Here is a 23,946-nt window from a genome sequence, read left to right on the forward strand (position 1 = left end):
ATATGAATGATGAAGATGATATTGATGAGATATACTAGGAGGTTATCCCTGTCCTAGCGTATTGAGTTGTCTGCTTGAACCACAAACCACGCATTCATTAGGAATATTAGATGTAGACAAGCAACGCTTCCATTCTACGAACGGCAAAAGGTTTAGTTATTGACATCGCGCGATGCCTATCAGCCTATGAAGCTAATAAAATCCATTTTCAGTCAAATAATTCAAATGTTAATACTAAGCGTGACCCACAAACAAGTGAAGACGCTTGTAATGGAGCCAGCACTTAAACCCACTTATTCCTGCAAGTTCTTTTCAACTAATGAGCCGGTTTCATTTTATCCCAAATAATGAAAAGGCCAGAGCTAAAGTAATCATCAATGGCAGCAGTTAAACAATTTTGTTCTAGACTATGGTGTCTCAGCAACCTTAAACATCATTTACAACCACTAGGAGCATGCCTTGCGATCTTCGGAAGAGAGAAATCTTTTCTGTAAGGCGACGAGTCAACGAGATGTATATGCGTTTGCTTTATTATTCGCAAAAACTGTACATGGACAAAATACAGTGTTGATCTCTATTTTCAATCTTCTAAAGGAAATCATATATAGCATATAATTCTCTCTAGAAACCTCTTTTTTAGTGCCTTTGCCATAGTGTACAAATATCTCGACGAACGTATAACTAGAATTCATTGGAAAAAGAAGAAACTATTCCATTTGAAAAACTCTGAGCCTCTGAAAACTGGTGTTTTTATTCTGTACTGTTTATACAGTTCTTGAAACAAAGTGTACAACATGAGGAATTATGTATGGTCCATATGCTTAACTCACGAGAATTCACTTACATAACAGCCATGGGATCATTAACATGGCTTCTCCTTAGAAATATGATTTCTCCAAGCATATGGTCATGTATGTATACCTGCAAAAATCACCAGATTTATGGTGCTCTCCATCTCATTTTTCTGCTATTATACAACATAACGATATGTAACATATCTGCCGGCTGTCTCGCTGGGCCTGATGATCTTCACAACCTGTCCTCGTCTGAGGCCATAGTACCTTGCAATAGGGTCCGTAATTTGTATTCTTGGAAGCTATTTGTCCCATCACATTCAGAAAAGAAATTAGTTACATACTATTAATACTGCGTATTGCTAGCAACATACTGACAAATGCAGAGCGCACCATGCATGCAAGTTAAAAGAACCAAGAAAATACTATGGACCAATGGATGTACCGGTTACTAGGCAAAGTTAATGGACTATTGTTCTTGCACCTTTCCAATGGGCATGGATCAGCTTTCTTTAGAGAAAAAATGTAGAAAGAGGACAGAAATGTGTTATGGAAAGATCCTTTTCTGACTTCATATGTATTTATGCCTATTTAGTGTTATGTGATTTTTCCTATATGTATTTATCCCTACACATTGCTATTGATTCGAATTCCTATAAAACAGAGTAAAAGCATTGCGCTAATCTAAATTGTAATCTTTATTATCTTACAAGTACAAAAGACATTCAGTTTTGTCCCAAAAAATGAAATGAAAAAAATATGCCTACCTGATCAGGTAATAATATCCATCACTTCCGTTATCTAAAAAATGCAGTAACATCCACTATAAATGCAATGGCCATAGGGCAACATATTGCAGTTAATGGAGCCGAAAATTAACAAAGAAGTCAGCAATTGTCTACATGAAATGGTTGAGGTCAAATCTATCATTTTCTTTACAAATAAATGTATAAAAACTTTAGTGGTTACAAAAAACTCCTTTTTTTTGTCCCCGAAATTGCTATGTTAGGAAAGCACGTAAATGGTTGGTTCCTCTGATACCAAAAGCATATTATAAAGTTGCAAGTCCACAAGTGGCAATACCTGAGTTTCCTTTAGAGTGTACCGCTCCAATAATGTCTTCTTTTCCTCATTGTTAAGCACTTGATGTTCAGGAACGAGAACATGTTCCTTGATATTTATAAGCAATTCGGCTTCCTAAAAAAAAACAGAATATAGGCAGCATATCATGTAGCCATTTAGGTGAAATGCCAGTGCTCATTGGGGAAAAAAGAATAGGATTGTTGAACTGAATAGAGGCAATAGCTTCTTGTTGTTCAGGACTAACCTGGAAAATTTCCAAGTGGATCTTTGGCTCTAATTCTTGAAGAAATGACCTTGCAAATGGAGTGAGGTTCTGTTGAAGAACCAATACCGCTCTGGAGACGTTCTCAGCTTTCATCATCTCGACGTACTTCTTTATGTGTTTCATTCCCACCTTGTCATCGTTAGGGAAGAAAACGTATATCTGATTCCGAAAAGAAAAAATAACTACTTAAGCGGTAAGTCATAACCTGTCGAAAAGGAATAGCGAAGTAGCAACCACTCCGCAGTATCGCCACATGAAGTTCTGCAGTCTTCTATGGTTTGAGTTCAGAGAGACAGAGACTCTGTCACTGAGCTATATATACAGGTGACAGTTCAACTTTGGCAACACGAAGTGTCACTCTTTCATCCTACTAGAAAACAGCAAGCAATTCAGCATTGCAGCGATCGGTATTGCTAGCTGCGTTGACGCGGCACGCTTCAAGCAGTTTCACAAGACGCTGCCAAGAACAATCAAAACTTTTCTTCTTCACTGGCTAGTGATTGCTAAGCATGTACTAGCTATTACCGGGAGACGAGCTTGACAAAGAGTAGCAGGGAAGCTTACAAGCAGCAACCGCGTACGGATACACAAGTAATTCGTCTGCCACAATGGTCAACGCTCGATTGACTGCAGATGCGAACTCGAGCCGATCCACCACGTGCAAAAAAAAAAAAAAAAAAACACACACACACACAATCGACTAATCGAGCCAGCTACCAATCCGAATCTAAGAAGTCGATCAACGCAGGAGGGAAGGGATGCCGGCCGATCCCGAATTCCCCGATCGATCCACAAGAAAAACAGAGAGAGCTAGCTGCTGGGCTTGATCGATCTTGCGTAGCTAGCTTGCGGATGGATGGATCGATCGGGCGAAGTGGGGGTGAGGATGCATATGGCTCACCTGGTCGGAGGGATCGTTCTTCTTGTACTTGTTGATGAGGAGGTCCTCGCGGTGGAAGGACTCGCCGTACTTGCGGAGGAAGTCGCGGCGGCCCATGGCGAGCTCGTGCTCCACCACCAGGTACCCTCTGTCCCGCAGCATCTGCATCACCGTCCGCCGGATCCGCACCAGCCGCCCCACCATCACCTCCTCCGTCACGAGCCCCGCCGACATCTCGATCTCCCGGTCTCCGCTGCTAGGCGATAGCTTCCTTCCGCCTCGCTTTCCCTTGCTTGCGAGTGCGAGAGCTAGAGCTCAAGTTGGAGTGGAGAGGGGAGGGGGACGACGGGCACGTGCGAGTGGAGTTGGGTGCGGATATGCGTGTGGAACGTGCGGCGCAAGCCGCCGCGGTGGATGACGCGTGGGCCCCCGCAGCCAGGCGGGAAACGTCATTGGCGGGCTTTGTCACATTGGGCCTTGTAGTACAGATCTTGGGCCGGCCTTTTTCCAAACTCTAACATGAGTAGCAACGAAGACAAAAAAGGAAAAGAAAGAAAGAATGGATCACCTACAAGACACAAAATGATTGGACAAAGTACCAGAACCGTCTCTTCCTCTTGTTGAGAGAACCTTAATCAAAGCAAATTGCTCGCTTAGTTGCGAGGACATTTTCGTAGATTTGTTTTGGCCAATTGCAATCATCAACGCCACCCTGTGCTGTGTGCTCCACGGTTTGTTGCGCAATAGAATCAACAATATATTACTCCTCCTACAAGTAGCCATTCCCAACAGTAACGTTTATCTGCCTATCGATCGATCCACCGATCTGATCTCAACCTACGCCCCGCTGGCAAAGAGATTCTCCACAACGACATCCTGTCCATTCCAAAAAAGAAGGGCATGTTCACTTTGATGTAAAAAAAACCTTACCAAATTTTAACATTACCAAAATTTTGACAACTTACTAAAATTTTGGCAGGATTTCTTATATAGTTACCAAAATTTGACAGTAAACTAAATATAGCCACTTTTTTTTAACAACTTTACTAAAATTTAGTAAGGTTGAAAATGACATCAAAGTGAACAGGCCCGAAACGAAACGGAGAGAAACACACACCAGCTCGTACACTGCAGTTACAGCGGCAAAGTGGAGCGTAAGTAAACAGCTTGAAAGCAACAAGAAGTGAGGCTGCTACTCCTGCAGCTAGTACTAGATCCGATCTCCTTCCTCCTCATCACTGCTTGTACCGTTGTTGCAGGAAGAGAAGAAGAGTATAGAAGGGGTGACGCCAGCGGGCACGTGCCCCACACGTGCGGTCCCCGAGAAAGCCGAGCGAGGTGGGCGAGGCGAGAGAGGTCACATGTCCCTGTCCCCCCGGGCCCACTTTCTGTTTCCCAGCTCGAGCCGTGAGGTGGACGCCTTGGACTGGCCCTCGCACCAAACCAGGCACCCCACGTCCCCACCCCACCAATAATGCTCGTGCCCGACCCACCCATGATGACCCCGACGCCGCACCGCATCTGAACCCAAACCCACGTGGGGCCAGACCAGCAACGCAGCTCTGGCCCACCTCGCCCCGCACCGCACGTCCCCCACCTCACTGACATGTGGGGGCAACGACGCGTTGTGCCCCACCTGTCAGTGGGTTGTGGGTGTGGTTGGTCGGCCAGCGCTGGAGCCAGTTGCACACCGACAGGCGGGGGCCAGCGAAGCGAAATATCCGGGGGGCAGTTTGGGCAGTTCGCCGCAACGGGGGGAGTTTTGAAAATTACTCAAGGGGGAGAGATCTGGGCCGTCCGTTCCCAGGATGGGTTGGAGGGAGGAAACGTGGGCCGTCGGATGCCAGCCGCTGGCTGCGCCGCCTACGGCTATTTAATGCACGCTCCGTTCGGCCTCACTCTCCCCGGCCTCTCCACCCACCCCTCGATCTCTCGCTCGCTCGCCGCCGATCGGATCGCGTGGTTGGATCATCACAACTCGTAAGAAAAATCTCTTCGACTCTCTCGTGATGTATCGGAGGATTGTAGATCTGTTAGGTTTGGGTTCGAGTCTTCGAGATGTGTTTGTGATCGGATCCGTTGTTTTGGTGCGAATTTTGGTGGCATAAATTTTGTTTTTCGAATGTTTAGGGTATATTTGGTCGAGGAAACCGGTAATGTATTGGGATCCGCGGGGATTTTCGCCGATTTCATTGTTCCGTAGAACTGCGTAGCCCGTGAAATTTAGCCCCTTGTAGTTTTGTTTTGGTTGGTTTGGTGAAAATGTTGGTAGGCCGCACTGGATCTGTAGAATTTCGAGTGCTTTATGCCATCTCTATCTCGTGGATGGCTGGGCTGGGATAATGTAGATACTTGTGGACTTTCTTTTTTTTTTTTGAAATAAGATACTTGTGGACTTTTGATTTTGGGGGATTTCAACTGGGATATGTATAAGCTATTCCTGCAGTTCTGCTTCACTATGAGGCATTTCGAGTGTATTTAGCTTTTAGCCTATAAATCCGATGCCAGAATACCGATCCATTTTTAGGTGGTCTGGTGTGTATGATGATGCATTTAGATGGACCATCGGTGATTGAACTGTGAAGACACTAGGTTTTAGCCATTTTAGCATACGAAACTCCAGATCTGGCTCTGCTCAACTTGATCTGTGAAGAAATTCAGTGACATTTCTTATCTAGTAGTAGCACAACATGAATGATTACTTTTCCTGCTTTTATGGGATGTTTAGATCTGTCGGCTAAGTAAATTATACTGTGCGACCACCTCCTTTGTGCTTTGAGTACTTGAGCTGCCATTAGCATTGCTTGTTGTAAGCTCAATATCTGTGATTCACTCACCAGTGTTGTTCCACTTCCCTTTGCAGTGCAAAGATGAGAGAGATCCTGCACATCCAAGGCGGGCAATGTGGCAACCAGATCGGTGCCAAATTCTGGGAGGTGGTGTGTGATGAGCATGGCATTGACCCTACCGGGCGGTACACAGGCAACTCAGATCTGCAGTTGGAGCGTGTCAATGTGTACTACAATGAGGCCTCCTGCGGTCGCTTTGTGCCTCGTGCTGTTCTCATGGACCTTGAGCCTGGTACTATGGACAGTGTCCGCACTGGACCCTATGGCCAGATCTTCCGCCCTGACAACTTTGTGTTCGGGCAATCTGGTGCTGGTAACAACTGGGCCAAGGGACACTACACTGAGGGTGCCGAGCTAATTGATTCTGTTTTAGATGTTGTGAGGAAGGAGGCTGAGAACTGTGACTGCCTGCAAGGTAAATTGGTAACTAAATTTCTGATAGTTGCTAGATAATTTCTTTTTAAATTGATTAGGATGCAGACGCTTACTTGAGGTTCATCCTTTAACATGCTGTGAATCTCGCAATATGATGCATGGTAGTGCCATCATAGACCATATAAGTAATGTTGTACCAATGTAGTGTATCTATTTGTTAGTATGAAACATATTGCAGATGAGCTATTGTGACTTATTCTTTATTGGTTCAAAGGACATTGATTATCCTTGCAAATTGTGTAGTGCCCCAATTGAATTTATATCCATGGTTCCTTGTCATTTTACTATGCAGTTATTCATTGATTTTGTACCCCGATGCAAATCATATCAATATTTAGATGGTTGTGTATTCTGATAGGTCCCTCTGTCTAAGGTAGCATGTGTGCCATATGAATACATATTCAGCACTATTTTACAGTCCATGCATTAGGGTATGCACATTCAGCATTCTGTTCTTCAAATTATTTAGTCAACCAAAGACTTTGCACAACAAGCCTTTTATCAGTGAAATGTCCATGTTAGATAATCTAGTGATCAGCAACAATTATATGATTAACCCTATTTAAGAAATTTGTGCTTATAATGCACTTTGCTCAACGAATGTACTGTATTTTTTTACATCTGAGCAACCATACTTCATTATATTATGTTGCAATCATTTCTAAAGCCCTCTACCTCTATAATCAGGATTCCAAGTATGCCACTCTCTTGGTGGTGGTACTGGATCTGGTATGGGTACACTTTTGATATCAAAGATCAGGGAGGAGTACCCTGACCGCATGATGCTGACATTCTCAGTTTTCCCCTCACCAAAAGTATCTGATACTGTGGTTGAGCCATACAATGCTACACTCTCAGTCCATCAGTTGGTTGAGAATGCTGATGAGTGTATGGTTCTTGATAATGAGGCTCTCTACGACATTTGCTTCAGGACTCTCAAGCTGACCACACCTAGCTGTAAGCTGCTTCAACTTTTCCAGTTTTACTGAATACAAACTGGTGCAACATTTGTGTGTTTGTAATCATTATTTGCATATACTTGGCTATGCAGATATACACATTCTTGTTCTAGCAGCTTCTCTACTACATGCTAAACAATCCGTCATTATTTTTGCACTATAATCTAGAATTAACAATACACTTATTCATAGTCTTGCTGTTTGGTGTGTATAACTGTATATAATTATGAAAACTACACTTTTAGAGCAGGATTCATGCTAAACATAAAGGCGTTGACTCCAGTTAGTGATTTGCTTTGTCATATTGTTGTTTGTTTGGACATGTTATATTTTTGTTATCAACATATACCCGCATAATTTTCAACCATTGCGCCATATAACATTTTCCACATGTTTGCCATTTTATGCAGTTGGGGATTTGAACCATTTGATTTCTGCCACCATGAGTGGAGTCACATGCTGCCTAAGGTTCCCTGGTCAGTTGAACTCTGACCTCCGTAAGCTGGCAGTGAACCTTATCCCCTTTCCCCGTCTCCACTTCTTCATGGTCGGATTCGCCCCGCTGACATCACGTGGCTCCCAGCAGTACCGTGCCCTTACTGTTCCTGAGCTCACACAGCAGATGTGGGATGCCAAGAACATGATGTGCGCTGCTGATCCTCGCCATGGCCGTTACCTCACCGCCTCTGCCATGTTCCGTGGAAAGATGAGCACCAAGGAGGTTGATGAGCAGATGATCAATGTCCAGAACAAGAACTCATCCTACTTCGTCGAGTGGATCCCCAACAATGTGAAGTCCAGTGTCTGTGACATTCCACCGAGAGGCCTCTCCATGGCATCGACCTTCATTGGCAACTCAACATCCATCCAGGAGATGTTCCGGAGGGTGAGCGAGCAGTTCACTGCTATGTTCAGGAGGAAGGCTTTCTTGCACTGGTACACTGGCGAAGGCATGGACGAGATGGAGTTCACCGAGGCAGAGAGCAACATGAACGACCTTGTCTCTGAGTACCAGCAGTACCAGGATGCCACCGCCGATGAGGAGGGCGAGTACGAGGACGAGGAGCAGCAGGAGGCTGACGACATGTAAGGTGGCTTTTGCTTGGTGGTTCTAGGGCAGGGTTTTGTGTGCTTGGTGTTTCCGTCTTACATTATCACCGTATTACCGCCTCGTACGCCACCGCCCGCTTCCTATGTCTTCGCTTTGTTTTTTCGTCTGTGCTATGGGAACCTTTTTGGGTACTGTATTACTTGATGCTGGTCTGCGATTGTTGATATTTCGGATGAATTTTACCTTTCCGCGTTGGTCCTCGTGTGCAATATTTGCAAATTACAAGGAACTAGGAAGGTAGCCCGCGCATTCGCGTGGGCATGTATCGTAGGCTGTATTTGAGATAATCGTAAGTAATAGGCCGATTGTGTTAAAATGTTGTATTTGTTATATAGTAAACTATAGGCATATAGATCTTATATCGTTGGTTTGATTATAAACATTGCAATAGTTAGATTAGAAATCAGACATGAAACTTATAATTATAGATTATTTATATTTTAGTTAAATAGGAACGTAAGAGGAATGAAAAGTGAAGAGCTTGAGCCAGAGACGGGAAGGATTGGGTGTGTAGTGATATAATGTTAATAGGTCATCGATCTAGGTGAAAACCGTTAGCTAGATGTTTTATTTTTTCTTTTAATATATAAGATTTCACTAATTTTTAAAATGTGACACTTGGTAATTTAACATGTCTCTAAAAGGTCATACATGGTGACTTTGTATTTTTCTAATTTTTATTATGTAGAATGATTAAGATGACATAATACATGTTGTCAATTTTTTAATGTTTCAGTGTTGTTTGCTTGTTGGTCTATGTTCAAATTACGTATATTAAATTTTACATGGTAAAATATGAGTAACATAAATCAACAGTTCAAATAAATTAAAAATAGGATGTTATTTGGGTTGTCATGTAAAGAATAGGTGGCAGTTCAAATAACATATTTTATTTTTTATAGTGAAATGTTGGTAATACTGATTTTAAATTATTTAGCTGTCTAATTATGAAACAACCGTTCAAACAAACTAAACAAACTAAATAAAAACAGATATACTGGCCCCGTTTCATATTATAAGTCATTTTGACTTTTTTTAGTCAATTTTTAAGTTTGATCAAGTTTATAGAAAATATAGTAAAATTTTCAAAACATATTATGGATATATATGGAACGTTATATCTAACAAAACAATTTTGTGTGATAGATGTTGTTAAAAATTTTTTATACATTTGGTCAAATCTAAAGAAATTTAATTAAGAAAAAAGTTAAAATGGCTTATAATATGAAATAGAGGGAGCAACTTTTTAAAATTATGATTATTTTGCTATGTAACTATTATCTTTTTTCTAAATTTTTAGTTAAAAATAGATTTGTTATTTATAAAAGCATGCATCAAATCATTAATCATTTACATATTTAGGCATGGGACATGCAATCAAGAGTCCACAGCCATTCTGGTGAGATAGAAGTGAAGAAATTAATTATTAAGTAATAAAACAAAAATCTTAACTACCACACAGAAAAAAGGAAAGAGACGAGGAGAAGGGATTGAGGGGAAGGAGATGAGAACGTACGGTAGTAGTTGAGGAAGGATTTTTTTTATGAGATAAATCCAATTGGCTCACCAGTTCAAGTTATATATTTTTTCTAATTTATTAGAGTATCACGTGGTGGCTTAGGAGTGTATATAGGAGTCTCACGTGGCAAATTAAGAGTGTTTGTAGGAAGTTTAATGGACTTTTAGTATATAATAGATAGATATATAGATAGATATATAATATATTTTGTTAATAAGTATTTAATTTATTTAGATGGCATGCAAACTTGCAAAATGCACAGTCTATACCACAATAACAAATTGCTTATATATAGCAAAACATTGGATGTAAAATTGTCAATTTAATTATAAATAGAGCAACGTTTTAATAGAATATAAATTAGCTATGTACATTTAAATTATGGTCAACTTAACTCGTTTTTAATTTGATAACATAAAAGAATTAGGAGGAGAGAGAGATGGAGATATAAAAGAATAGGAATAGGAAGAGACAGGGAGAGCGTACTACGTTCTTATGTTTTTTTTCTTTTTCTGGCCCACGGTTATACGAAGTCACACGTACGTACGTAGTTTTTTTTTTCTTTTTCTGGCCCACAGCAGAGGAAGGGATTATTTTCTTGAAAAATAGATCTAATCCAATAGTCTAAAATATCGGATCCACCAATTTAAGTGAAAATCGACGGTGAGATTATACAGTGCCATGTGGCGGTCTAGGAGTGTTTGTAGGACTGACACGTGGCGGATTGAGAGCGTTTATAAGAAAGTTAATGGACATTTAGTATATAATAGATAGATAGATAGATAGATGATAATCGACTGGTTCTAAAAACAACTTTCCTGGCAAAAGACATTCTAGTTCTAATGCCCTTTTCCTATCCTGATTCGGGTAATGTGGAACCAAAGGAAACATCAATTGGTTAGGTTGAGTAATTTGTCCTCCGTTCAGTAGTGCAACCTCTATTCCTAAATACTAGGTGGAACCCCCCCCCCATTGCTACGGGAATTTAGTATGATAACAATAAAAAAATAACGTGTAAGATAGCTAGATAACATCAGATTAAGTAAATTAATGTGGTTTATACTAATTTAAATTTAAATAGTATGTAGAATGGTGATTCAAACATAAAAAATAAGGTGGTATGATTTTATGGAAGAAGAAAAGTAGGGAGATAGTTTGGACCGTAAATTAATCATCTAAAGGCTAAAAACAATTGATGTACTATGACTTAATTAGAGGAAAAAAGGAGAAAGATAATTTAGACTATAGATTAATCATTTAAGCACTAACTAAGTAAGGATGAACTATATAAGTATATAGGATATCATAAAACATAATAAAGATATACATTAAAACATTATGTGAATTATGTTGGATGATAATTTAACATGTTTGTATTTGAAAGCTCTTAAATTATAAAAACTATAAAGATATAGCATGTTTGCATGATGTTTAAATGTGATGATTGTTAGTGGATGATGATGTGGCATCTTGTTAATTAGTGGATGATGATGTGGCATTTTGTTAGTGAATGATGATGTGTTATCTTTGCATGTTAAGCTTAAGAAGTTAGTGGGGGATAACTTTATAGTAAGATAGGATTAAGCATTAGCATTCCTAAGAGTAAGTTTAATAGTATAATCAACTACTAGCTCCAATTCGCCTATAACCAATATAATAGCTTATTCATACAATAGTTACATACTACACTATTAATACCTGGTCCCACCTATTATACACACACTTCGTCTTGGAATTCGTGTTACAGCTGGCTACAAATTTGTAGTCCGCTGCTTCTCTCTCCTTATTTATCTTCTTAAAATATGTTTGCAGCTGGCTTATAGCCTGCTATTGTACCTGTTCTAAGTTGTTTAGGAAAAATTAAGGTTAAAAGATGAAACTTCTCAGTTGCCTTATTGGTTAAATTCTCTATTGCTTTGATCACCTCCTAATAAACATCTAATTGGCTAAAAACGCTTAGATTTCTATGCATTGAAATCAATGTCCTAGAATTGTTTATATTGAATACAAAATTCAAATCTTAAAAATATTTATATTATATTTGAGAATGGAGGGAGTAGCTATAAATAGCATTCGCTTCATCACGTGCTGGGGGATTACCAATTAGTACCATTTATCATGCTGATTTGACATGTATGCGCACGCAGGGAAGCACATAATATACAAAATACTATCGACAAGCGTCCCAATTCAAAAAATACCATCAATAAACCCAACTTGATAGAAATGTTCATCGTAAATCGCCTTTGTCCTAAAAATATCATCAATATTATGTTTCTATTAGCACCCTTCTATTAAGGGCCCCTTTGAATCGCAGGGTAGAAAAAACGGAGGAATAGGAAAAACACAGGATTCTGACAGGAATTGAAGTGTAAAACAGAGGATTGCAAAACATAGGAAAAACGCAGGAATGGTCATTTGATTGGAGCGCAGGAAAAACGGAGGAATCGGATGAGAGAGATAGACTCAAAGGAAATTTTCTAAGAGGTTGGAGCTCTTGCTAAATTTCCTCCAAAATCTACATGCAATGTGCCATTCCATAAGAATTTCATAGGATTTAGAAAGCTTCAATCCTTTGAATCAAAGGGCCAAATATGAAAATTTCCTATAGGATTTGAATCCTATGAAATTCCTACATAAATACTTTGATTCAAAGGGGGCCCTAAGCTATTACTCTATATATCCTAAAATATAAGGGATTTTATGCGGATGTAACATATTTTAGGACTATGAATCTGGATAGAAAATGTTCATATTTATCGTCCTAATATATGTCATATGCACCTAAAATATCTTATGTTTTGGGATGGAGGAAATAGAATTCTATTAGCAACCTTCCATTAAGTGTTATAAAAAGATCATTTTAGTCCATTGAATTGTTAAAAGCTTATTAAAACTTTTGCTTTTTCTGTTAATTTATAGGGGTAAAATGATCATTTTATAGCACTTAACGTATGCTGCTAATGAAAACCTAATGACGATGGCATTTCTATAACAAAGACGCTTGTAAGCTGGTATTTCCAGATATTGTAGTGACATTTTTTGAATTGGGACGCTTGCCAAAGACATTTCGGATTTTCTCAGTCTGGAATTGCAGGTTGTAAATTATGACCATGCAGAATTTTTGACAGAATGGAGGGGACACTGGCACATATGTAGATTCTTTCTTTTCATCTTTCTAATTCCTTTGCTACACAATAACATCTTGTGACATGTTCTCAAAACCTAGAGCTTTTGTAAGAATGAAATGATTCACATCCTTTAATTTACGAGGCATAGAATCTTTTGCTCCGGACGATAATTTTCTACATGGATTGTGCTTCAAGAAGAATGTTTGAGGCCAAATTAACATCATAATTTGTCAGTGCAAGAGCCCGTATTGCAGAACCACGATCAAAACCCATGGAAACAAGTGTAGCGATTGAAGACTCCATTGGATCTTCTGTAGTTGGGTGCACACCCTGGATAAGATAACAATAATAAGAGAGAAGTTTCAATAGAAAGATCACGTATACCAGGGAATGCATTATATGTTCAATAATCAGGATAAAGAGAACCATCTAGCCTCGCTAAAGAGACCGTAGTAATAAACTGGGGAAAAAGTACAGACGAGCAGTAAATTTGTTGGCTGTCGAAGATGCCTCGTATTATCACTACTACCGTACTGCACCAAGGAAAACTCAAATGTCTGTAGCCATAAGCTTTATGTGCTTTAATTAGCACAGTGATGCGTTCCTTGGAGGCCAGAACCAGTACTTTGATCCCTAAACGAGGAATGCGTTGAAGATTGGAGAACTGGCATGAACATTAAGACAATTGTTCTTTCTATGTAAAAGAAATGAACTACTGGAAATATTCAATACTAAGATCAGTTACAGGGTAACTTTAGATACAAGAGCAGCAGCAGCAAGGTGCTAAAAAGTAAGCATTGAAGCTTGTTTCAAGATTTTCATCTTTAAAGGAGATTATATAGAACATGATTACCGGCATAATCTAGTTACTAGATTAATCATTTATATTATTGTGCCATACAGATGCTAAATGGAACATGACGCCTTTGATTGAGTGTTCTTTTACAACTTTTGGCACTATCCCCCATTTACCCAAAAAAACGAATTTATCATCAAATGTCCCTCAATAACATCAACATAAATAATGCTGAACATGAGCTATTGTAACAAATACAGTATAAATACTTGCCTCAGTTTGACGAGTCTGGTTAGAAGGAATGTTTCCATCATTTTCTGTAACTGGTAGTCGTTGATAAGAGTTGTTCAAGAAGGGGCATGAAAACCGCGAGAGCAGTGATGTCATCGAATCTGGGAGCTGCAGTGATTCGAAGTTTCTTTTACAATGTGGCAACAGATATTTGTTTATACATACCATTATAGGAACTTACCACAGATGAGATAAGTACAAATAATGGCATGACAAGCCATAACAACAAAACAAGAATAGCAAAACAAGGTCATCTGCCACCTCAAGATGAATATAAACATGATTTTAGAGACTGCACATGCCTACAGAACTATTGTACCATCTGGATCACACATTGGATATAGACTAGACTAGCAACGGTAATTGCATGCAGAGAGTGTGGTTATTAATTGATACTTCAACATGGTGTAGAAACTAGAAATACTATATACAGTTCTAGAAAGAAGTTAGTTTACCTTCAACCTGCGGATGCCAAATATATTCAGACGATACAAAAGCCCAGCCAGTATACCAGAAAGTCCAGGTATAATTGAACGCCATCCAGATGAGAAAAGTAGCTGAAAATCGAAGATACATAAGCTACAAGACAGAGGAACTGGGGAAGAGATAAGACGAGGATAGAAGTTATCATGGAAGTTAGAATTGACCTGGAGTCCTGCCAAATATATGAATGACTTGTCACTTAAGCGCAACCCAAATATGCGAAACTTTGTTGTGATTGGAATGTCAAAGAAGAATGGTATGTAAGACGCAAATATGAGGCCATATGGCCCAGATGTCAATGGATTTAAAGAAGGACCTGCACTCCAAGCATTAACATGTCAGATGAAAAAAAAAGAAATATATAAAATTCATGTCATTGCAAAACACGAAAGAAACAGAAGAAGTACAAAAATCACCAAAAAGAAAAAACCAGCAAAAGAAAAACAAGCAGAACAACCAATTGATTTGTTATGGAAGCTAGCAAATTATAGAAGATAAATAAAATCTAATGTCATGCAAACTAGCCTTAGTATTAGTTGTTCTCATCAACTAGCATCTTTCAAGGGAAGTTTATATGCAGGAAATGACTTATGCGAAACATTTATTGATCCAGTTAGGAGTGGTGTAAAAAAAACTTAAAATTATCAATGCTTGAATGAATACAAAAGAGCTCATTGTTGATACTAGGCACACAGGAAACAATCCAAATTAGCACTATGTCCCTTGAAAATATAAGGAACCTAGCGCTTGTCACCACAGGTAGGAATGTGGCAAACAGTAATTAGAAATTCAAATCTTTTGCACACATGATAAAAAGAATCTATTGCCTCGCTATGTGTAAGAAATCCATTGCCAACTCCCAGAAATTGTCAAAGTTTTACCTTCAGCTTTCCATATTGCTCTCCAGAGTGACTATAATCCTAAGGATCTCAACATAAATGTTGTTAATCCTAAGGATCTCAACATAAATGTTGTTCTTAGTGATTTTACTTATGCAGTAATGTTTAGTTTGTCAATTGATTGCCATCATAAAATGCAAAGCACCTTCTGTTTATAGCTGGGATCCACAAGGACATCAACTTCTAATGTTTATGCACAAATGTGGCAAATAAGCATTCCTACGAATTATCAATGAAACTGAAGATAAATAAAGTGGGGCACTCATTTGAGCAGTATTTAACAGGGCAATATATTGTGAAGAAAGCTAAAGGCAAAATCATACCTTTCAGGTAAGCCAAAGAAAGGATCTGAAGCAGTACGGACACCGCTGTGGAGAAGACTATGAAAACCTACATGTTTAAATAAGCTCATCAATATTAGCTAATGAAGCAGGCAAAGATGATGCATGGCATCTTAGGCACAAGAACCACTTACAGAATACTTGTTTGAACCTATTTGCCGTTCAAACACCCTAAAGTAGTACAGCAAGGCAGCTCCAAAGATAAGTTCAGGCGTTGATGAAAAAGCAAACAACGAGGTGATCAGCTTCCAAATCCGCAGCTTTCCATAAACATTCTGCATTGGAAGGGATGGTAAGGGTAACCTCATCAGCTGTCTAAAGCAACATTGTATAAGATCCCCCATTAACATAACCCACTGCAGCTCAAACTGAACCAATTCGACATGGCCAACGAGGATTCAAAACACCAGTTAATACTGCATCACAACGCAGAATTTGCCCGTGCGGCTCCCACTTGCTGATCCCAAAAACACAACAAACAAGTGGCGCCTCCACGCGCGTGCAGAGCGCTCGCAGGAGCAGGGTGGATCTAGTGCGAGGCTACGAGCACCGGGTAGGGGCAGGGAGACTTGCCTCGTAGGAGAGGCCGAGGTCGAGGAAGCGGCCGCGGAAGCCGAAGGCGACGGAGAAGAGCGCGGCGGCGACCACCACGGCCCTCGACACCGGCGCATTGTCTGCGAGGCCAAAAAAAAAAAAAATCGAATCGGGTCGGTTGATCCAAGTGAAATCGCGCTGCTACTGAGATTTGCAACAGTTGAGAAGCCTTAACGATTCAGAGTTCGATTCGGTTTTTTGGAGGGGGGGTTAAAGAGGGGGGCGGGAGAGAGATGGCGTACGGAATCCGGGGAGCCCGCCGCTCATCGCCGGCAGCCGCGCCGCCGCGATGGCCGGAAGGAAGGAGAGAGGGCGGGTCGGTGCCCAGAGACCAGCGGCTTCTGGAACGCCCAGCGGCGGAGTCGGTTGGACACTCAGGGCTAGGGATGAAAACGGTCGGAAACGGTCGGAAAAACCCTCTACCATTTCCATTTTCATTTTATTTTCTCGAAAATGGAATCGGAACGTATACTCGGAAACGGTAAGGATATCGGTTATATCGGTATCTCGGAAACGGAACAGTCGGAACGGGAATATACCGATATCGGACGGAAGTCGAAAATTCATGTCGGAAACAGCGAACTGTGGTATCATCCCGCATTTAACTATGTATGAAGATAACCTTATAATTTCACCCTTGCATCATTATGCTGCCACACAACACCGTTATATGATGATTAATAAGTTGACAATAAGATTGACAAATAATATAAATAAAGTTCAATGATACTTCAACATCAATGTGGCTAAAGCATACAATGTGGCTTACATGATAGGATTACAGCATAACTAATATTGTCCGACTTTTTTTAGGATATAGATTTGAAGTCTTCGAGAACACCAAGCTCACAAGCTGGCATGGCTTCAGCTGATCAGCTCCTTGTCAAATATCATTCATTATTTCATCATCAATTGACATAGCTATATCGTCGTCCTACAGTGGCACATTGCATAAGAACTTTTATGTTGACACTGTATAACTACCGTTGTAATTAAGTTTCATGCTAAACTAGACTTTTTGGTATTTCCAGGTCGATCACAGAGAGGAGTCAAGATGGTGGGGCCCGCCGGTGGATCCCACAGCCTTTCTTTTCCTCTCTTTCTTTTATTTTCTCTCTCTCTTATCCTTCCCTTCTCTCGGTTCCTTTTCCTGCTCTCTCGATTTCTTCTCTGTTTTCTCTCTTGTTCTCTTCTCTGCCTTTGGCTCCTTCACGCGCGCCCGAGAGGAGAGAGGCGCCGGAGATGGCGGCCTGGCGCAGGGCGGCGGTGGGGGAAGGAGAGAGGAGAAAGGGGCGGCATCGGTGGGGAGGAGGAGGCTGGGGCGGTGCAGCGGCGCTCGGCGCTTGGCTCGGTGGCACGGAAGCCGGCGGTGGAGCATGGGGGAGGGAAAGGTGGCCGGCTGCGACGAAGGCCGTCGGGGCGAAGGAGGTTGCGGCCGGCGTCGGCGACCTGGTGGCGGCGCCCAACACGGCGCGGCGGTGCCCCAGCGCCGATGAAGACGACGATGCGGTCAGGCCTAGTTGGCTTCTTTATTCGGAATGGGCTGCTCCTTAATGCCTAATGGGCTCCTCCTCCTGCTAGCCAGGCCCAGCCGACTTCCTTCTTCGGAATTTTGTCGGAAATTTGACGGAAATTACCGATAAAAAACGGTTACCGACAAAACGGTCGGAAAAAACCCCATATCATTTCCGCTACCATTTCCGAAAAAGATTACCGTTTCCATTTCCGATACCGACAATTACCGATACCGATTGAAACGGTCGGTGCAAACCGAAAACGGTAGCCGGAATTCTCGGAAATTTCCGTACCGTTTTCACCCCTACTCAGGGCCTGTTTGGCACAGATCCAGCTCCACGCTGGAGCTCAGCCAAACAGTTTCAGCTCCACCAAAACTGGGAGTAGAGTTGGGTGGAGCTCTCTCACAAAATGTACTAGAGTTGTGGAGCTGGGTTTAAGCAGCTCCACAACTCCACTCCAGACTCAACTCCTAGAGCAATATTTAGGAGTTGGAGCTGTACCAAACAGGCCCTCACACTTGGGCCGATTCGATCACTCGGTTGGTCGTTGATCCAATACCTTCGTGGCTGCGCCGTGAGCCCGTGAGCAGGCCAGCGGACGGCTTTTCTGCTACGGTTTTTTGGCCTGTGGGTGTGTTCCGTCTTGTCATTTTAACCTTAGCACAAAATTTTTGCATTATTAAAATACAGTACAAAATATAAATGCTCACAACTTATTAATCTTAGATCACAAGAAAGCTAACCAATTGAGCTACACTCATTACGCTATTAAAGTTTGTTTTATTTCCATTTTATTGAACTTGTGAATGACATCTTTGAGGTTTTACGAAATCTCGGTCTTACAATAGACTAGCAAACGTGCAACTTTATTTATACAAACAGTTTAGAAAAATGCGATGTTGTTTTCTTGTTATTATGGCCTTCTCTCTCCCTCCCTCACTCTTGTCTCTTTTATGGATGAAAATTTTACGACACGTGTGTAGTGGATGATCTAACTGCAAGTTTCAGGGTTAGGGCTAGCAGAGGCAAGTTTCGGGGGTAGAGCTAACGGAGGCCGGCTTCGGAGACAGGGTTGATGGAGGGCTACAGTGGCGCTAGAGAAACATAGGTCAACGTCACTGAGGAAGAAGTTATGTCGGTGAGCTAGTGGCCTCAAGATCCCAAAGCCGGAGGTGATGATAGAGGCCGCACACTGCTCCTCTCTGATATCTACAGGAGTTAGGGGAAGAGAAAGAGGGAAGAAGATATATTTTATTATTATTATTTTCCCACTAATACGCAGGCGTCACCATAGCTGTTAAGACTTGTTCAGACATATATAACACCCACGATAAGTTTGGGACTCAAAAGTGTATTTTAAGATCGAATATCTAGATAACATATCCATACAAGTTTATGGATCACCATCCCACTTCACTAAAGATTCTAGCTAGGTTAGGTATGGTCGTTTAAACTAGTGTATGTCAGTATGCTGAACATAAGTGTGTATACAGTGAAAAAAAAGGCTTCGTTCGGCTCTAAAGTCTTCCCTATCCTACAGGCTACAGAGGCTGTGAAGGAACCCTCAACGACCAGTGGGGATTGTCTGCAGTACTGCTGATGCAATAGCACCTAGAGAGGCTCACAGTTATTTGGGCACATGGCAGTTGGCACCGCCTCACGGCGTCTACAGGAGACTGGGCAGGTAGTGCCGTAGAAACTAGAGAATCTCACAGTTATTTGGGAACTTGGCAGTTGGCACCGCCTGTTTTCAACCAGTTGGCTGCTGCCTCCAGGTGTGGCCGGTGCCATATCAGTTTCCACACGCCGTCCCCTCAAAAATTTACCACCATGTAGTAGTTCTCCGTTCCAACAGTCGCGGAGTTGCGTCTCCGTTCCAGATGCTGTGGTCACAGGAGAGTTAGGCACGACTCTGTCCAGCACCAATGCACCAATCCAGGTTAGATGAGCAGACTCGTCAGCATAAATTCTCGCTTGCCAGAAATTAGGCACATGACCCTCAGACCCATGCAGAAAAATTCCAGCAAAAAGAGGCACGCTTTCCACGCACCCGGCCGACTCCGCCACGCCACGCCACACCAGGTGAGGTCCTTGACTAACACGGTACAAACACCGGCTAAGATTGAACAGGATAACATTCAGAAGGAAACATGATCTTACACGACATATGGACTGAAGGATTCAGTCCAGCAACAGCACGGGACAAGCTGAGTAAATCTGTACATCATCATCAATAGCCTATAGTTGTTCCTTCCGTTCCGACGGATCTTGCGCTGAACAAATCCTCGAATCCTCCATCAATTTTTCACCTCATCTCGCTACCAAAAAAAATTCAGTAAGAACAGAGCAGCTGGTGAGCGGAGCCTTTCAGACAGGGTCACGCAGCGCTGCCGCTCGACGTACGGGCTATACAACGGCAACACCACCAGGATGCACATATAGCGGGCAGGCAGATCAGATGCGTATTTCATTCACATTGTCCTGATCAGTTGAGGACATCGACCGGCCAGAACTTTCGCCAAGTCGAGATCTCGTCGCTCGTCTGGAGCTTCCTGATGCCGCCGTAGAACCCGTCCGTCTCGTCGCCTTTCTCCCTGTGATCCTTCCTGCTCACCGTCGTCTGCCTCCACCGCGAGCCGGCCGCGTAGTGCTTGAACTCCAGGACAACCATATCTGCCAGAAATGCACAACGAGATTCAGAAAGAGCTCAGCAACATACAGAATGATCGCTGGGATGCATCAACTGTAATCAGCTGACAATGATGGTCCATGTACAGTCTCTTGTGGATATGAATGGCACGAGATGCAAACAAAAGGGGAATAATACTGTAGCCAGAGTGTACTACGAAGTATCACGCAAGTTGTGGTTTGGAGGCAAAGAATCTTGATCCGATTTCTCCAAAGAAGAAAAAGGCCAAGAATCTTTACTGTCTCCGATATGTCCCCTCCGAATATCAATTTCTTCCTCCTTTATGCAATTATTATGCCCTCATCTTCCATCTGATCATCAGAATATAGCATAACGAGCAGACAGAAGATTGATAATGTGATAGCCACGCTCTTCCCGTACGGTATAGCCTGTGCTCTTTTCCTAATGTTTTTGAGATTTATCTCGGCCGCACGTGTCGCTGCCGAGTGCCGACATCAGATAAAGGTAAAACAAAAGATGGCGGGAGAAAGTAAACGGGATCTTTACCGTCCTCATGGCAGCGACACAGATGCTCGTTGGCGTTGCATGTCTCCTGGTGACCCACGACACCATACCACCAGCCTGTAGCCCATCAGAGACAAAAGCATCAATCAATCGATCCATCACCACTAAATCATATCCAATCCGTCAGCTAATCCAACGCTAGAATCATCAATGTGCAATGGCATAATACCCCAAATTGCCCAAGCAGGTACTCTCTTTTTTTCTCCCCAAATTTTCAGTGACCAAAATGTGTGTGCTACTAGTAGTTAATCTTGGCTTGCTGAAGTGTGAACTCTGAACCATACCGTAAGGGAAATCCTTGTTCTTCCTCCACTGAATCTCGAAGTGGTCACCGGGGCGAAGATCACCGAGGCAGCCGGAGGCGTGGAGGTCGTGCGCCGGCGTGCTCACCGGCGGCGAGCGGACCCTGCTCCACTGCACGCCGCTCTCCTCCTTCGCCGGCTTCCGCCCGTGTGGCGGGTACCTGTAAAAAACAGTCAAAGCCAAGCCATCGCCCATCACCAATCGATCTCAAAATATCAAAGCCATCCTAATCGATGTTCGCAGCCAATATCAGCCCAAAAAGGTTTCCTTATCGCACTCATAAATTCCAATCATGGCATGCTATCGATTGCTCGTCTAACATACATGTGCAGCAACTAACCACTAGCAGCTCTGCTAAATAAACCGAAACTGATCACCAGCGCATGGATTAATTAATTAGCTAGCTTTTGGTGATTGAGGTTAATGCAATCGTGAGTTCGTGACAGTGAGTTAATAGCAGCATGATCACTTTGATCAGGTTGGTTACGTACCTTGCAGTGAATGTGTCAGTACGCCTGTCATAGCGGAGGTGGGCGTCGTAGCACGACAGCACGAACCCGACATGCCCGTCCTGCTAAAGATATTCTTCAATTGTTAAACCAAAACGAAACCGTGATACTCCTACCTAAAATGTAGTGATAGGCTGATAGCCATAATCAATAGTACTGTGTCAAGATAGTTAAACCTCAATTGAATACGAGTAGTTAAGGCCTTAATAGGAAGTTGTTTCCATTACTAAAAAAAAAAAGTTGAGCCTTTATTACAGCTAGAAAACGAGTGGATTTTTAGAATTTTTTTTTTTTTGAGAATGGATTTTTAGATTTTTACCTCGCGGTTGTACACCTGTGCGGGGAACGAGAACTCGCCGCACTCCACCGCGCGGTACCAGGCGGCCACCGTGTCGGTCGCCGGCGAGGGGAGTGGCGACGGCGTGGCGGCGGCGGGCTCGGCGGCGACGGCGTTGCCCTTGAGCCAGCGACAGGTGATCCAAGAGAAGGGCCACGCGCAGGCCAGCGAGTCCGCCAAGCTCCTCCGCCTGGCCGGCCGCGGCAGCGCGCCGGAGCTCCGCCGTGCGGCCAGCTCCGCCTCCCACTCCTTGCGCGCGGCGGCGCCGAGCACGCGCCCCCACTTCCGGTTGACGTGGCGCCCCCACAGGGTGTCCGCAGAGCAGCGGTCCCTGAGCGCGACGCACACGCACGCCATCGCCGCGAGCGACGGCGGCTCCAGCTCCTCGAGGACGCGCTCCAGCGCAAGCTCCGGCAGGTCGAGCAGCGGGAGCGCGGCGGCGTTCAGCTCCGCCTCCGTCCCCTCCTCCCCCTCCTCCCTCGCCGCCAATGCGGGCTCCGGCTTCGCCTTGGACGGCATTATCCTCACCCCCCGCTCCCGCTCCCTCTCCTTGTTGCTGCTTCCGCCGCCTTCGCCGCCCCACGCGCACGCGGCGGAGGCGGAGTGGTGCAGCAGCTCGCGCACGAGCAGGAGCGCGACGAGGCCGAGCTCCCGCACGAGCTTGCAGTGCTTGTGCGTGGCGGCGGGCGCGACGAGCATCAGCGTGAAGGCCGGGAGGGTGGATATAAGGAGCAGCTGAAGCATCTCAGGGAGAAGAAAAAGAAAAAAGGAGAGAGAAAAAAAAAAGCGAGCACCAATCCAAGTAAAGCCGCCTTCTTCTTTCTTGTCTACCGAGGACGACGCGCTCCCGCGCCCGCGCCCGCGGACGAGCAGCCTCTTGTAATCTTGCTGTTGTTGTTGGTGGTGGTGGAGTGGTGCGTTGCGGGCGCGATGCGATGCGGTGCCGGTGCGCGCGGTGGTGGTGGAGGTGGTGGTGGTGGTGCAACGAACGACAGCGCTGCGTGCGTGGACTGCGCGGGCGAGAGAGGGAGAGGTGGCAGGATAGGGCGCGGCCCCGGAAAGCGGGGACAGTGGCGACGAGGTGGCGACGGCAGCTTTGCAGCCGAATGATTCCTGCCTCCCCCTGCCGCCCTCCTCTGCCTCGCCTCGCGTCGCGTCGTCGCTCGCCGATGCCACTGCCCTCTTCTGCTTTCTTGGCGCCAGCCACAGCCACCGCTGCCCCCACCCAAAAGCTTCCCACAGTAGCAGCACTAGTACTCTAGTAGTCTCGTAGTCGTCTACCAGTATACTCCTACCACGGAGAAGAGAACATGGTCATGGCCTGCTTGCTGGTGATCACCTTGCCTTTGCCCATGGCAAACAACATAGTACCACTGCTGCGGTTGGCTGGCTGCGGGTTCGTTGTGCGCCTTTGTTTTTGTTCGTGGAGGATTTGGTTGGTGGGTTTTAGGTGGGATATATATATGTGTGCGGATTTGGCTCGGTGAAGAGGAGGGGGGAGGGGAGGGCAATTTGTGGGTTAATGCTGTGAACATGAAGTTTTCCGAGAAAAATGATGGTGATCTCCTCCTTTTGTAGGTTCGGAGACGGCGGTTGGTGGGTGAAGAAAACCACCTGCTTCTACTTGCCAACTCCG

The 23,946-nt window shown here is 43.5% G+C and overlaps 4 protein-coding genes across 7 annotated transcripts; 1 reads left to right on the forward strand and 3 right to left on the reverse strand.

Annotated features, from left to right (window-relative positions):
* Positions 1-727: 727 nt before the first annotated feature.
* Positions 728-3,369, reverse strand: LOC4327549 (DNA-directed RNA polymerases II and IV subunit 5A). The gene is made up of 4 exons (XM_015794229.3): positions 3,044-3,369; positions 2,122-2,301; positions 1,878-1,991; positions 728-1,096 (listed from the first exon to the last, which is right to left on the reverse strand). Exons 1-4 carry the CDS (start codon positions 3,254-3,256, stop codon positions 971-973), a joined length of 633 nt encoding a protein of 210 aa, XP_015649715.1. The 5' UTR covers positions 3,257-3,369; the 3' UTR covers positions 728-970.
* Positions 3,370-4,847: 1,478 nt separating this feature from the next.
* LOC4327550 (tubulin beta-4 chain-like) lies at positions 4,848-8,800 on the forward strand. The gene is made up of 4 exons (NM_001406352.1): positions 4,848-5,002; positions 5,886-6,286; positions 6,994-7,263; positions 7,676-8,800. Exons 1-4 carry the CDS (start codon positions 4,863-4,865, stop codon positions 8,353-8,355), a joined length of 1,491 nt encoding a protein of 496 aa, NP_001393281.1. The 5' UTR covers positions 4,848-4,862; the 3' UTR covers positions 8,356-8,800.
* Positions 8,801-13,040: 4,240 nt separating this feature from the next.
* LOC4327551 (rhomboid-like protein 20) lies at positions 13,041-16,788 on the reverse strand. The gene is made up of 8 exons (XM_015794245.3): positions 16,673-16,788; positions 16,410-16,510; positions 15,971-16,111; positions 15,819-15,885; positions 14,761-14,912; positions 14,569-14,670; positions 14,096-14,221; positions 13,041-13,356 (listed from the first exon to the last, which is right to left on the reverse strand). The coding sequence occupies exons 1-8, from the start codon at positions 16,695-16,697 to the stop codon at positions 13,201-13,203; spliced, it is 870 nt and encodes a 289-aa protein (XP_015649731.1). The 5' UTR covers positions 16,698-16,788; the 3' UTR covers positions 13,041-13,200.
* A 3,276-nt stretch (positions 16,789-20,064) lies between these two features.
* Positions 20,065-23,744, reverse strand: LOC4327552 (F-box protein At2g26850). Of its 4 annotated transcripts, none has more exons than XM_015794251.3 (5): positions 22,293-23,744; positions 21,956-22,035; positions 21,446-21,624; positions 21,144-21,218; positions 20,065-20,620 (listed from the first exon to the last, which is right to left on the reverse strand). In XM_015794251.3, the coding sequence occupies exons 1-5, from the start codon at positions 23,052-23,054 to the stop codon at positions 20,433-20,435; spliced, it is 1,284 nt and encodes a 427-aa protein (XP_015649737.1). In that variant the 5' UTR covers positions 23,055-23,744; the 3' UTR covers positions 20,065-20,432. The 4 variants fall into 4 exon arrangements, with proteins under 4 accessions (XP_015649737.1, XP_066160799.1, XP_015649733.1 ...); XM_066304702.1 differs by having other exon boundaries at positions 20,065-21,075; XM_015794247.3 differs by having other exon boundaries at positions 21,956-22,038.
* Between the last annotated feature and the right edge of the window lie 202 nt (positions 23,745-23,946).

The sequence above is a fragment of the Oryza sativa genome, chromosome 1, assembly GCF_034140825.1.
Source record: "Oryza sativa Japonica Group chromosome 1, ASM3414082v1".
Lineage (NCBI taxonomy): Eukaryota > Viridiplantae > Streptophyta > Magnoliopsida > Poales > Poaceae > Oryza > Oryza sativa.